The sequence below is a fragment of the Pithys albifrons genome, chromosome 2 (genome assembly GCF_047495875.1).
Source record: "Pithys albifrons albifrons isolate INPA30051 chromosome 2, PitAlb_v1, whole genome shotgun sequence".
Taxonomy (NCBI): domain Eukaryota; kingdom Metazoa; phylum Chordata; class Aves; order Passeriformes; family Thamnophilidae; genus Pithys; species Pithys albifrons.
This window is the reverse complement of record NC_092459.1, coordinates 107,618,428-107,630,741: the sequence shown is the minus strand read 5'-3', so window position 1 is coordinate 107,630,741 and position 12,314 is coordinate 107,618,428. Positions and strand designations below refer to the sequence as shown.

Below are 12,314 nucleotides of genomic sequence, written 5' to 3'. Positions count from 1 at the left end.
CAGCATGTCACTGACAAGTTGCCTAGAATAAGACATCTTCTTCCCTTCCCCAATCCTGGAGACTCCGAAGAACCTGGGAAATGCAGCTGGAGACATCCTAAGGAGGGGCTCTACAGATCGCTGCAACAATGTGCCCAAATTTAACTTATTGGAGTTTTTTTACTAGCAGTGATTCTCATGTTCTGGTGTAATGTTATTCAGTGTGCCTAAGAAAATCATAATTGTCTGGTGGGAGAAACATTTCTGGAGTGTATCTCATTAACATATACAGCCTTGCTTTGCTCCAGCAGTTACCAAGCATGAAAGCAGAAGGATGCACATTCTGTCAGGCCTTTAAACTGCTCTATTCAGTGCCTATCCCTGAAATCAAATTATTCCCTATTTAGCTATCTCTGGATCACTTGTAAATATCTTAGGATAGCCACAACTAAGAGACAGACAACTTGTCCAGTGTGGTGGCAGTGAAATATGCCATGAGTTACAACCTGAAATACTCTTTTGTTAAGAGTTCATGTATAAATGCAGTGCCATCTTTTATCCAGAAACATAATTTGTCATATTACACTCCTATATTCCTTCATATTACTGCTAGTTTCCCTCCTAACTCCTAGATAGATGGCTTATTTAGAGAAACCCAAGCTATTCATGGCAACAAATTAAATTATTTATATGTGTTGCATAAAGGAATACATCTGCACTCTCTCTTAAAACCCTTGCTCTTTTTCCCAGCAATCTGAAACAGTCTCTGAAAACAAAATAAATAGAATGTTCTGGAGAATGAAAGAAGAAAGGAAATGTAATGCTTTCAAGCTACACTGTTCCTCTTTTTTATTCTTAAAAATTGCTGGATACTGTGGTGAAACTCATCCTTCAGACCTGAGCATGAAAGTGTAGGGATAGAAGGTGGATTCTGTTCCACCCAACCCCTCTTCTCAACATTTTCAAATATCTCCTGGCCACGTTTTTTCTGCAACGTGAAGAGAAGGCCGTTAGGAGGTTTATGCTCACCAAGCCCCACAACATACATACTCTCTGTCAATGCTTCCAGCTTGCACTTGGTGGTCCTGCATTGTGCTGATAACACTTGCGCTGCTGTGTCCTTGGCCTTCCCTGGGAGTAGGTATCCAGAAAACATGTTTGAATGCCCACTTGAGGAGCTGAGTATGATGGGGTTCCTTTTCCAGAGGATCTTAAAGTTTGTTTTCACTGTTTACTTCACTGGCCATGGCTGTGCTTCTGTGAAGTGGGTAAACAGTATTTTTTTCATTCTGCACCCCAGGAACAGAAGAAAATGGGGCAATAAATGGCTTGCCCCAGCTCACCTAGGAACATGTTGTAGCTCTGGGAAGATAATTTTTTTGGGGTTTTTTGTCCCATGACACATGCTCAGAACATGTGAGTTAAAGAAGGGATGTGTGGGAAAGTCACAGGGAAATATTGAAGGTATTTTTGCTGTTACACCCATCCAAGATTGTGGATTGTGTTAGTTTCTTTTAGTTACTCAGGCTGTCATGCTGCTCATTGGTCTGACCCCACAGGACACACTTTATATCCTGAGTTTCTTCACCAGAACATTATTACATTATATTCCATTCACAGAAACAGATTACAAGAGCGATTACACTTCATTTGCATTTGATTTACTCTTCTCGTTTAAAGGAGAAGCCACTCAAGTCTGGATATACTGAGCTCTGCCAAGGGATATTAACCTCTATTAGCCAGCTCTTGGTGAAGGGAGCATAACTGGGAAGTCACCATCATCAGTCTTCAAGTGCTCTCCAGGTGCCCTCCTATGAACCTTGTTAAATGCAACCAGCGCCCATGGCAATTCTCTTTTTCACCATCACTTCCCTGAGACTTCAGACTACTGCTCTGCAGTGAGGTCTCTGGGCTCCAGTCTGTTAAGTGGCAGGAGCTCTGTGTGAGCTGCATGATATTGTTTGCAGAAGTTGAAGATGGAGCACACTTTGAGGACTACACCACAAAGGGAGCTGTGTCAGCCCTGAAGCAAAAGGAGGACAATTATGAAGGGCCACCCCACCTGCCCCAGTTTGAGCAGCTTCTCCCTGCTGAAGTGGCTCAGTGAAGAGGGGTATCTCCCTAACATTCCTTAACAGATAGTGCTGAGACCATCTGCTCTGAAGGGACCATGCACTGTGCTCTCCTGGGCAATAACCTGTGTCTACAGACTGTGGAGGTCTTCCTCTCCTTGAACAGGAGCCTTGAAGTGATGCCCCATGCCACAAAGGACAACATAAATGAAATGTATTGAATTCACCACAGCTTCACCCATTTTGATATCTGACAGTAAAAGCTGCTGAGCATCATTTCTATAGTGGTTACTAGGCCCACTTGCAAAGTCATGAGTGTGCCATTGTAGGCATGCACTTTCCCCATGAATTCTAAGGGTTATTGGGAGACCCTATCACTCATACAAGTATTAGGGATGTTTACTTTATGGTTGTGATTCCTGAGAAAGGATGTGATTTAGAGACTATGGCAGCTAGCCTGTTTTAGTGTGGAGCTGTTCATTGCTGTCTGGAGTAATCCCCTTCCAGCGGCAATGTGCTGGATGCAAGTTACTGAGGAGCTATAGGCATACTGGCTATATGTGTCTACAAAATGTCACAAGGGAGATTAACAAAATCCAGGGGAATAGGAGGAAGAAAGGACTGGGACAGCTGCATCCAGAGTTTTTAGCCCGATGTGTTTTGGTTTTGCAAAGGCATATATGAAAAGCTTTCTAAGCAAGGGGAGACTTCTGTGAGCCCATTCTGCAAGGCTGGCTGCTTGGCTGATAAGGCATTTTTGAGACTGGGAGTTGGGGAAACAAGAGAAGCTGGAATTGATCAGAGTTTGGATTATTTATCAGTTATTTATTATTTATTAATCTGATCAGGTTATGGATCATTTAAATACCTTTAAAACTGAAGAGGATCAACTGCAAACTCAAAATGGTCAAAATAAATAAATAAACAGACAAAATAAAATAAACCATACATTGCTAGGACAAAGCATCCATGACAGCAACAGGCTTTGGAGACATCACTCTTAAATAAGACATCGTCAGCGAGTTGCTGCTTAGTGGTGAGTGAGTATGTTGAGGCAGAGCAGTGATAAACTACAGCTCTTGGTGGAACAGTCACCATCCAGCATGCTTCTTTGACATCTGCATGGAGGTGAACTCAGACCACTTGCAGCAGAGCAAAAGGCTGCAGCGTGCTGGTCAGAATGGGGCACCATGTTTAACTACATTACTGAGACAGACATTGTGTGGAGGGAAACAGCACATGTTGTCTTATAGCAGCATCATGTGTTGGTCTTTGTTAAACAGACCACTGGACCATCTGTATCTGAGGCAGATCCCACTGGGCCATATGAAAAATTTGTTTTGGATGCTACTGAATTGGTTGCTTTCAAGGAAAAAGGACCAATACCAAAAGGGCTGTTTCCTGAATATCCATCAGAGCTTGCCAACAGCAGACCTTGTTGTCTGACATCTCCAATGTGCTTAGCATTTTCATACTGGAAGAAACTATGTGCCTATCAACAAGTCCAGTCTGATATGTCAGAGAGAGCCCTCAGCAGGCTGTCTGCAGAGCCTCTCTTTATTTATAATGTCTTGGTTGTGGTAAAGCACATAGGTTTTAGGGATAGCTAGCCTTGATTTAAGAAAGGGCTTCATGTAATAGAAAATCCATTACAACTACAGAAAAGCGTTCATCACAATTTCTGTTAAAAATCTGCACCTTGTATCTTCATCTGCTCTGCCTTCAGTCACTGAGTTTCTTTGGCATTTGTGCCAAATGACAGAGGTGTCTCTGATCAGAAATTACCTACTCATGGAGGTCCTTACAGGCTGTGATGAAATTGTATCTTAAATTTATCTTACTAGTGAAGTTGGCTTCTCTACTTTCTTCCTGTGTAGATGTTTTTCTGCAACCTGACACATGTACCTGCCTTCTGATGCCTTATTTCTCCAACATACTTGGAAAATGTGCCCAAGAACTGGACCATTATGTACATGTCCTTAATACTGCTCTTTTCCTTCCCTGTCTGTGGATCACATTCGTTCCTCCTGTGGTGCACCATAGAGATTTATTTTCAGCTTGCCCTTAGCTGAACACTCTGATCTAAGTGGTCCTTGTTGGGTCTGCTGCCTCATGAAACACAGCCAGAAGTGCATACCCTGCATTCAGGTGTGTGTACAGACAGCCTTGCACTGTGCCAGGTGATTCCTACTCTGAAGCCATTGTTCTTTCAGGAATGGGATGTCTACATGGTTCGGTATCCCATCTTAAATATCCTCTTCTCTACACTCATTTGCTGAGGAAGCAATATGATTAATAGAAGCAGCTAGTTGAATTTCACAGATTGAAGTTTTATCAATGTCACTGCTTCATTCTATCAGTTTGTGGGGTGGCAACATTTGTGGTGACATTCAAGGCTGACTTCTTATGCAGGTCATTTGGGAAGCATCAGAATCAGCCCCCTTGAATACAGAGGTTCAGTTTTCCTGTTGCACTGTCTAGCACCCAAATTCCAGCTGCTGCAAAATCCCATGAATTCCAGCATGGACAAATCCCTTTTTCCAACCAAGTTCAGTTCTCCTCTTTATCTTTTGTCACATCCAAATTTCCCACAGAAATCCAGTTTATGTCCTGCCCACGTCGCCCATACTTAATGCATTTTAGGGCTTTAGAAATATGCACTGTTGAAAATCATGCATATGTAGAAGGGGTGTGACAGGAGAGGGAAGGGAAGGGAAGGGAAGGAAAAGAAAGGGAAGGCAAGGGAAGGCATGCTTGCTTTCTTCATCTTTTACTGTAATCAGCATTTGCTGGGCAGGGCAATTTTCTGTCTGCAGGAATTCGTGCTCTGGAGTGTTGTCCTCTAGGACTTCATCTCCAGTTTTGCCTGCTCTCTTCTTCATAACAACCACAAAAATGTTCGTTGAGGAACTGAGTCTGCTGAGTTTGGTCCTACCTTGTGCTGCTTTCTCAGCCAAACTCCAAGTGTGTTCGTGAGGGACCTAGTCAGTGGGGATGAGGAGGGCTGTCATTGTAATAACTGCTTTTGCTACAAATAATCTACTGGAAGCAGGAATTACTCTCAAATTACTTTCAAATGAGTAATTTCTGCTACAATGCCATTGATATAGGTATCCTCACAGCAACACCTTGCATAGTCTGCAGTAAGCACAGCTTACGCAGCCAGGGGTTCCTTAGAGTACATCTTTAAACCAGACATGTGTCTCCAAGTCAGAACCTGACTTGCCAGAGAAGGGTGCTGCCTTCTGTAAATACTCTCTGTGCGATTGTAGTGGAAGCTCCTGGAGCCAGATGTTATGTCTCAAAAGGAGTGAATCCCTCCATGTTCTAAAGAAAGTGTCGACTTACTGCTGTTATTCCTTGACATGCCATGATCCTCCTGTATCTCGACACTTAGGTGATTGCAGCTGCATCAGCATGTATTTTGCCTTTTCTTCCTAAGATTTTCCTAGCATCATGAAGATAGTGATGCCGTCTGACCGATGGAGCAGCTCTGTTCAAATGGAATGAGCTGATTGTGTTTTTACCACCTCACTAAAAAGCTTGGCTTAGCTGGAATTTGTTAGGAGGGTAAGTGTGATCTTTGCTTTAATGATGAACAGAATAACCCAGCAAAGAAACGGATGCTCTTTGCCAGGTATTTTTTTAAGACTTGCACAAGTTCTTTGTTGATTACTTATTGCTTGGTTGAAGGAGGCACTGATGGTACACATCTAGAGGGAAAAACAATGGCTTTCTATTTCAGATAGCTTAAACTCACCTAGCTTAACATTAAATAAAGAAAAGTTTGTCTTTGCAGTCTTGCTCATCACCAAAGTCTTGAAAATTAAGTAGTCAAGCTGTTCCCTAACTTATACAAGAGTTAAAAGCTTTCAGTTAGATCAGTAAAATGCTGTAATTGTAAAAAGTCATGTAAATATAAAAAGGGACCGTTAAACATAAAGGGTGCAATGCTGTGGACAAGACTATTTGTGAACATGCAAAATTAGTCTGGTAAGACAGAATTACTCCAACTGGTGAATGTAGTTCTGACTTCTGAACACCACTAATTTCTAGCTTCTCCAGTGTCAGGGTGCAGCTCTTGCAGTACCAGGAACAAGTGAAGACAAACAGGTAGCCAAATGTCCCAAGAAACCTTTCTGACATTTCTGAGAAAATCTCAGTAAGCTCAGGATCAGGTATCCTATTGTAACAGAGAATGTTAGGAAGAAAGGTTTTCTTGGAGAAAGGAATATTTAGCGGAAAAGGTTAAGAGGTACCATTTGCTGTAGGATACCTTTCTGTGATTTATGATCTCTTTTTCCCCCCTATTGTAGTGAGTTGACCTTGGCTGGACACCATGTGCCCACCAAGACATTCTGTCACCCCCACCAAGCAAAGGGGAGAGAGAAGAAGATGGAAAATGACTCATGTGTTAAGATAAGGCAGTTTACTATATCAAAAGTGAAAGTTTGGATGTGCAAAAGCAAAGTGGAAGGTAAAAAGGTTTGTTCTCTACTTCCCATGAGTGAGCAATGTCCAGCCATGTCCCAGGAAGCACGGCTTTCAAAATGCAAAGTGGTTCCTCAGCAGGCACCCACTGTAAACAACGAATGCCTCCCCTTCTTCCTCCCTTCCTTAGCTTTTATATCTGAGTGGACGTCACATGGTATGGAATATCCCTTTGGTTAGTTTGGGTCAGCGGGCCTACTTGTGTACCCTCCTAGGATCTTGCCCTTGGTTGGGAAAGGAATGTTACAGTACTGATTGCTCAGGGGTAGCCTACTTACTGTTCCTCAGCAGTAGACAAAAAACTGGTATGTATCAACACCTTTCTAGCTACCAATGCAAAGCACAGCACTGTGAGGCTGCTATGGGGGAATGACCTCCATCTCAGCCAGACCCAGAACAATCTCTACCACTTAATCCATGCATTTGCATCATACTCAGAGCTCACTTAATATATATGTATCTTCTGACTATCCCCTGTCCATTCACAAACAGATACTATTTTTCCCCATTTTTATAGGCTTTTTCCACTCTTCCAGATCTTGGGCTTCGTTTCCATCAGAATGGGTACTCAGGATAGTAGAAGCAGCGTAGTTGATTGTTGGCCACCAGCACCAGCTCAGTTCAAGTCATTGTTTCACTCTCCTTCCTGCTTGCAAAATTCATTCTTCAGTGTGCTGCTATGTCCTGCAACATACAACTTACAGCATAGATTATTTTTATCCCAAGGTTAAATCTCCTTGAGGCACATACCAGGTCTTCCCATCCTTCTGCATTACCCACGAGGTACGTCCTGATCCGTGAGCTAAGACAATCCCACAGATGTGTTTGCCTTTCCCCATGGGAGGAGAAACCCACACTGACTTCCCCAGCCACTTCCCCGTGTGTAGTATGGGGATCTTACCTCTTCTGATAGGATATAGTAGTTTTGTTTGGGCAGGACCAGAGTGATTAGCAGATTTCCTAGTGTTGACCAGCCAAGTGGCTTCAGCTAAATTTGCCTCCCAGTGCTTCCATGTCTCATTGCCTAATGCTCTTACAATATTCCGTTACATCTCTCAATATTTCCAGAGACCTGTAGGGAATAAGGGATGGGATATATCCACTCAATGCCATGTTTGTTGCCCAAGAGCTTATAAGGCTATTTCGAAAGTGAGTCCCATTATCTGACTCAATTATCTTGGGAGCCCCATGTCACCACAGAATGTACCTCTCAAGGCCTAAGATGATATTTTGAGCAATGGCCTGGTTTACAGGGTATGTTTCCAGCCAGCTCGTTATTGCCTAGCTCTTCCCTTGGCATGTTCGTGGCAGTGGTCCAATGTAGTCAATTTGCCAGGCCTCACCATACTGGAAACCTAGCCACCAAGATTTTACTTGAATGGCTTGCTTGATTTCTGCACACATTTCACCCTTGTCCCTAACCTGTGTGATGGCCTCTATGGTCAGGTCCACCCCTCGATCACAAGCCCATCTCTATGTTTCATCTTTTCCTAGAAGTCCTGACGTTTCATGGGTTCATCTGGGAATAAATAGTTTACCCTTCCACTCCCAGTCTAAGTCTACCTGAGCTATTCCAATCTTGGTAGCTTATCCGCCTCGTCATTGTTCTGATACTCTTCAGTACCACGACTTTTGGGCATGTGATCATGTATATGATGCACCTTCAGAGTCATGTTTTCCATCCATGCAGCAATGTCCTGCCACAAAGCAGCAGCTCAGATGGGTTTACCCCTGTGTTGCCAGTTGGTCTTCCTCCATTGCTGTAGCCACCGCTACCGGGCATTAGCCACCATCCAGGAGTCAGTATAGAGAGATATAGTGCAGGGCACTTTTGTCATTCAGCAATCTTTAGGGCTTTCAGTTCTGCAAATTGGCTTGACTCACAGTCTCCTTCAGCAGCCTCAACAACTTGCTGTGTGGGACTCCACATAGCAGCTTTCCATCTCCAATGGTTTCCTACCACACAACAAGTACCATCAGCAGATACCTTTTCAGGCGGTGCTCCAAAATCTCTGTGCTGGCCAGTCCATAATCTCTTACCATTTGGGCTTGTTGTGTAATCAAAACTACCCACTTAATTCATGCAGCACTGGTTGCATGGTGTGTTGAGGGGATGATTCCTCTGAACATCCAGTGCGGCACAGGCAGTCGTGCCAAGAGGAGACATGCTTCCCTCATAGACTGCTAGTATCTCCTTTTCAGCTGGCATGTAGTGGGATTCTGATCCTCAATAACTCTGGCTCTAAAACCCTAATAGTTGGCCTCAGGTTTCTCCTGAGGTTCTTTGCCAGAGGCTCCAGTTGAGACTGTGCTCCCTAGCTGCAGCAGTGAGGGCTGCTATGGGAAGATGAACTCCATCTCAGTCAGAACCAATAAACATACCTTTCTAGTTCATAGGTGGTCCACTTGGTCAGGACTTTCTGATCAAAATTTTTCTGTCACTGTTGGTAATTGACAGGTAATTGATCCTGTGTGTACTATAAGGACTTGGCCCATCAGAATGGCATTTAGCAGTGTAACTCTCCAATTCAATTAGTATGAGCCTATAGAGGCTTAATATTCCCTATGGAAGATTAATCCTTATGGGTTTTTACAGGACTGTAGAATCCTTTAGGTTGGAAAAGACATTTTAGATCATCAAGTCCAACCGTTAACCTCGCACTGCCAAGCGCCCACTAAACCATGTCCCTTAAGTGCTGCATCTTAAATACCTCCTGGGAGGGGGACTCAACCACTTCCCTGAGCAGACTATTCCAGTGCTTAACATCCCTTTCATTTTAGCATAAGTGAAAAAACTTCACAATTATCCTCTTGCAACCTCCAGTTGACATGTAAGCTCTCTGAGATGCGATGCACCATCCTGAGAATAGTTAGTCCCTTTGGAAAGCAGTGTAACTGATAATTTTCTGATGCAAAATTGTCTGAAGTATCTTTGTCCTATTTCATCTTTATCTGCAAGAAAAGGCAATTTGAAATACAAGACAGGTAGTCTCCACAGATTCTTTGCCAGCACACTACTCAGCCAAAAACTGGAAAATGAAAAGCATTTTTGATTTTTTATGTCATCTGTTCAGAGAAGGGTACTGTTTCAAGGGATGGTTTTAGCAATACTGTGGATGTTCTCCCTCTTTCTGAGGAAGTACTGTTGGTATTAAAAATTACTTGCATGGCCCATTCTGAAACTTAAAGCAGAAAGGGAAGTCGTCAACTCCAACACTGTATACCAGCATCAGCAGTTGTCCCTTCAGAAGGGAGATTTTATTGAGGTTGTACCAAATCGAGGTTTGTCACTTCTGATGAGGCATCAAGGCTTCTGATACTGACTAGGCTGCTCTGCGTGCTGGTACGCATATGCCCCTCAGAATCTCAGTGCATGGGGGACCTATCTGATCCCCCTATTTGTCCCTCCCAGGCCCCTCTGGTCTATGGCAGGTGCTTGACAGCAATATCTGTCAAAGGAGACTCTCTACCTTAACAGGGTATCTAGCATGTTTCCCAAATGGGTCATCTTAGGAGGCAATCTCTTTGCCCAGTGCCAAGTCTTTGAAATACTGTGGAGATGCTAGCATTTCTTAGGTCCTTCTTAGTCATGGCTCACTCACGGCATGTTTTAGAAGCTTATCTTCTTGCGCATGGGTTCATTTTGCTGACTTGCACACTTAGCAGCCTGTTCAGGAGTTTCTATCTTACAGCCCACTAATAGAGCAGTGTCACTTCAGCAGTTGTTTTGACCCAAAGGCCAAAAGCTCTTGAATAGGCTGCTAAATTTCTCAGAGAGACAGAAAACCCATGCCCAAAATGGTAAGTTTCTAAACGTGACACATATGCCTTCCTATCAGTCAGATTTGGCACAGCATTTCTCCTACAATCAGTGAGGAACACATAACCATAAAAGGGTTTTCTTGAGAAGATCTTTGTTCACCTCATCTCAGACTGGAGGTGCTCCCAGAATGAGTTAAAAAGCTTATCAGGACCCTACTTGCACCACAGATGCAACTCCAAAGCCTGGAATAACCACAGCCTTGTTGCCTGTTCCTGCATGTGGACTCTGTGTGAGCAAGAAGAAAGCTGTGCTGGAGAGCTGGCCTCGCTTGGCAGCAGGGCAGTCAGGTCTAACATGGACCAGAAACTTCTGTGAGGTGGGGATTGCTGCAGCTTCACCACATGGCATCTGCAAAACATTATTGTGCAGTTGCTTCTGCCTACACACAGTGAACCTGGCAGCATGCCATTGCTGCTGAAGCAACTCGTGTTTTTTTTTCTCTTTCAGCTTGTGCTACCTTGGTTCTTTATGCCTAGGTTTGCACCATATTTGTCCCCTTGTCCCCAGTGGGTAATGTCTGACCACCTGAACAGTGACCTTTCAGAAGACTGGCATTTGAGTTCGGAGCTGCAGAGCACCCAGTGCTTACAGCTCCTTCTACATTAGATATGTGACATTATGTTTCCACAGTGGCAACTCACTCAGATTCACCATGGTTCATTTGACTATAAGGTCCCTTTCTTTCATGCTCCCTGCAGTGATTTCAGAAATATCTTGTCATTTATCATGTTTCCGTTCAAGTTCATGCAATAGTGATGAAGTCTGCAACAAAGCAGGTGAGTGGAGGTTCCCTTGGTGTTCCCAAGGAGGATATGAATACCTGTTAGCCACTGCTGTGATACAGCAGGAGAAATGGGAAAATGATCAGAGAATTGGCCTATGGCATACAAAAAGCAATAATACTGTTAACCAGCAGCTCTGCCTTTCTCTCTCACTATTCTAGAGCGATTACTCAAGTGACACTGAAAGTGAAGACAATTTCCTGATGATGCCACCAAGAGATCATCTTGGCCTCACTGTGTTCTCCATGCTCTGCTGCTTCTGGCCACTGGGCATTGCTGCCTTTTATCTGTCTCATGAGGTAATGTTAAAACATCTCCTGCCAATTCACGGTTTTGCATCCATAGAGTAGCCATCACTCCACACTGCAGGGCAAATTCACCAGAACCCTAATTGGGAAAGACATTCTTGAGGATAGTGGGAGGTAGTTCAATAGGATGGTGTGCTCCACACCTTGATATGTCTCTATGATGGTAATGGTGATTGTCTTGTGAGACACTTTTCTGGGGAAGGCACCTAGCAAATACTTTAGCTTTTAGTCGCCAATGGTCAGGTTTCATGCCAGGTTATACAATGTCTAGATAAGAATTTTCTGAGAATATGACTTCTAAATAGAAAACACCCTTGCTATCTCAAACACTTGGGTTTCCCATTGGGATAACAGATCTATTAGTCCCAAGCTGATAATTTGGAATATCCTTCCCGGAGTAGGAAAATGATTTCTGTTCTGCAGAATGAATGATAGTACTACCATCTCTGTATGCTCCTTTCATCTGGTCTCCTGTTAGCTCTCTGACCACAACAGCTGAGTCAGCTGCAAACTCATTCTCAGATCTCTTGTAGAAAGATGGTCCAGCTTGCCCCAGTCCAGCACACCTGTCTCTCCACTCCCTGAGTTCCCAGGCAGCTGCCTTCGCTGTTTGCTTTCCCCTCCAGCAGGTCCCTTACAGCCCTAAGAAACCATGTGCCTTCACTGAAAGTGGCTTTTCTGCAAAACACCACTTCCAACAAACTGCCATTTTCTAGTAGAAAAATAAAATTAAAGATCAAAACCTTGTATGGCTGAGATTAGGGGAGATAGATGGTATAAACAATCAAAACCCTGCACCTACCTAAGCTAATACTGACAGTGGTTTTACATGTGAGCGAGCAAAACATTATGTTCTATT

General features: G+C 43.5%; 1 protein-coding gene across 2 annotated transcripts in view; it reads left to right on the top strand.

The window, feature by feature from the left end:
- SYNDIG1 (synapse differentiation inducing 1) overlaps positions 1-12,314 on the top strand; it is a 74,978-nt gene that overhangs the window by 19,883 nt on the left and 42,781 nt on the right. For both annotated transcript variants that reach the window (XM_071548081.1, XM_071548080.1), the window contains one exon: positions 11,309-11,446. In XM_071548081.1, the coding sequence (XP_071404182.1) occupies positions 11,309-11,446 (138 nt within the window). The remainder of the gene's footprint in view (positions 1-11,308; positions 11,447-12,314) is intronic.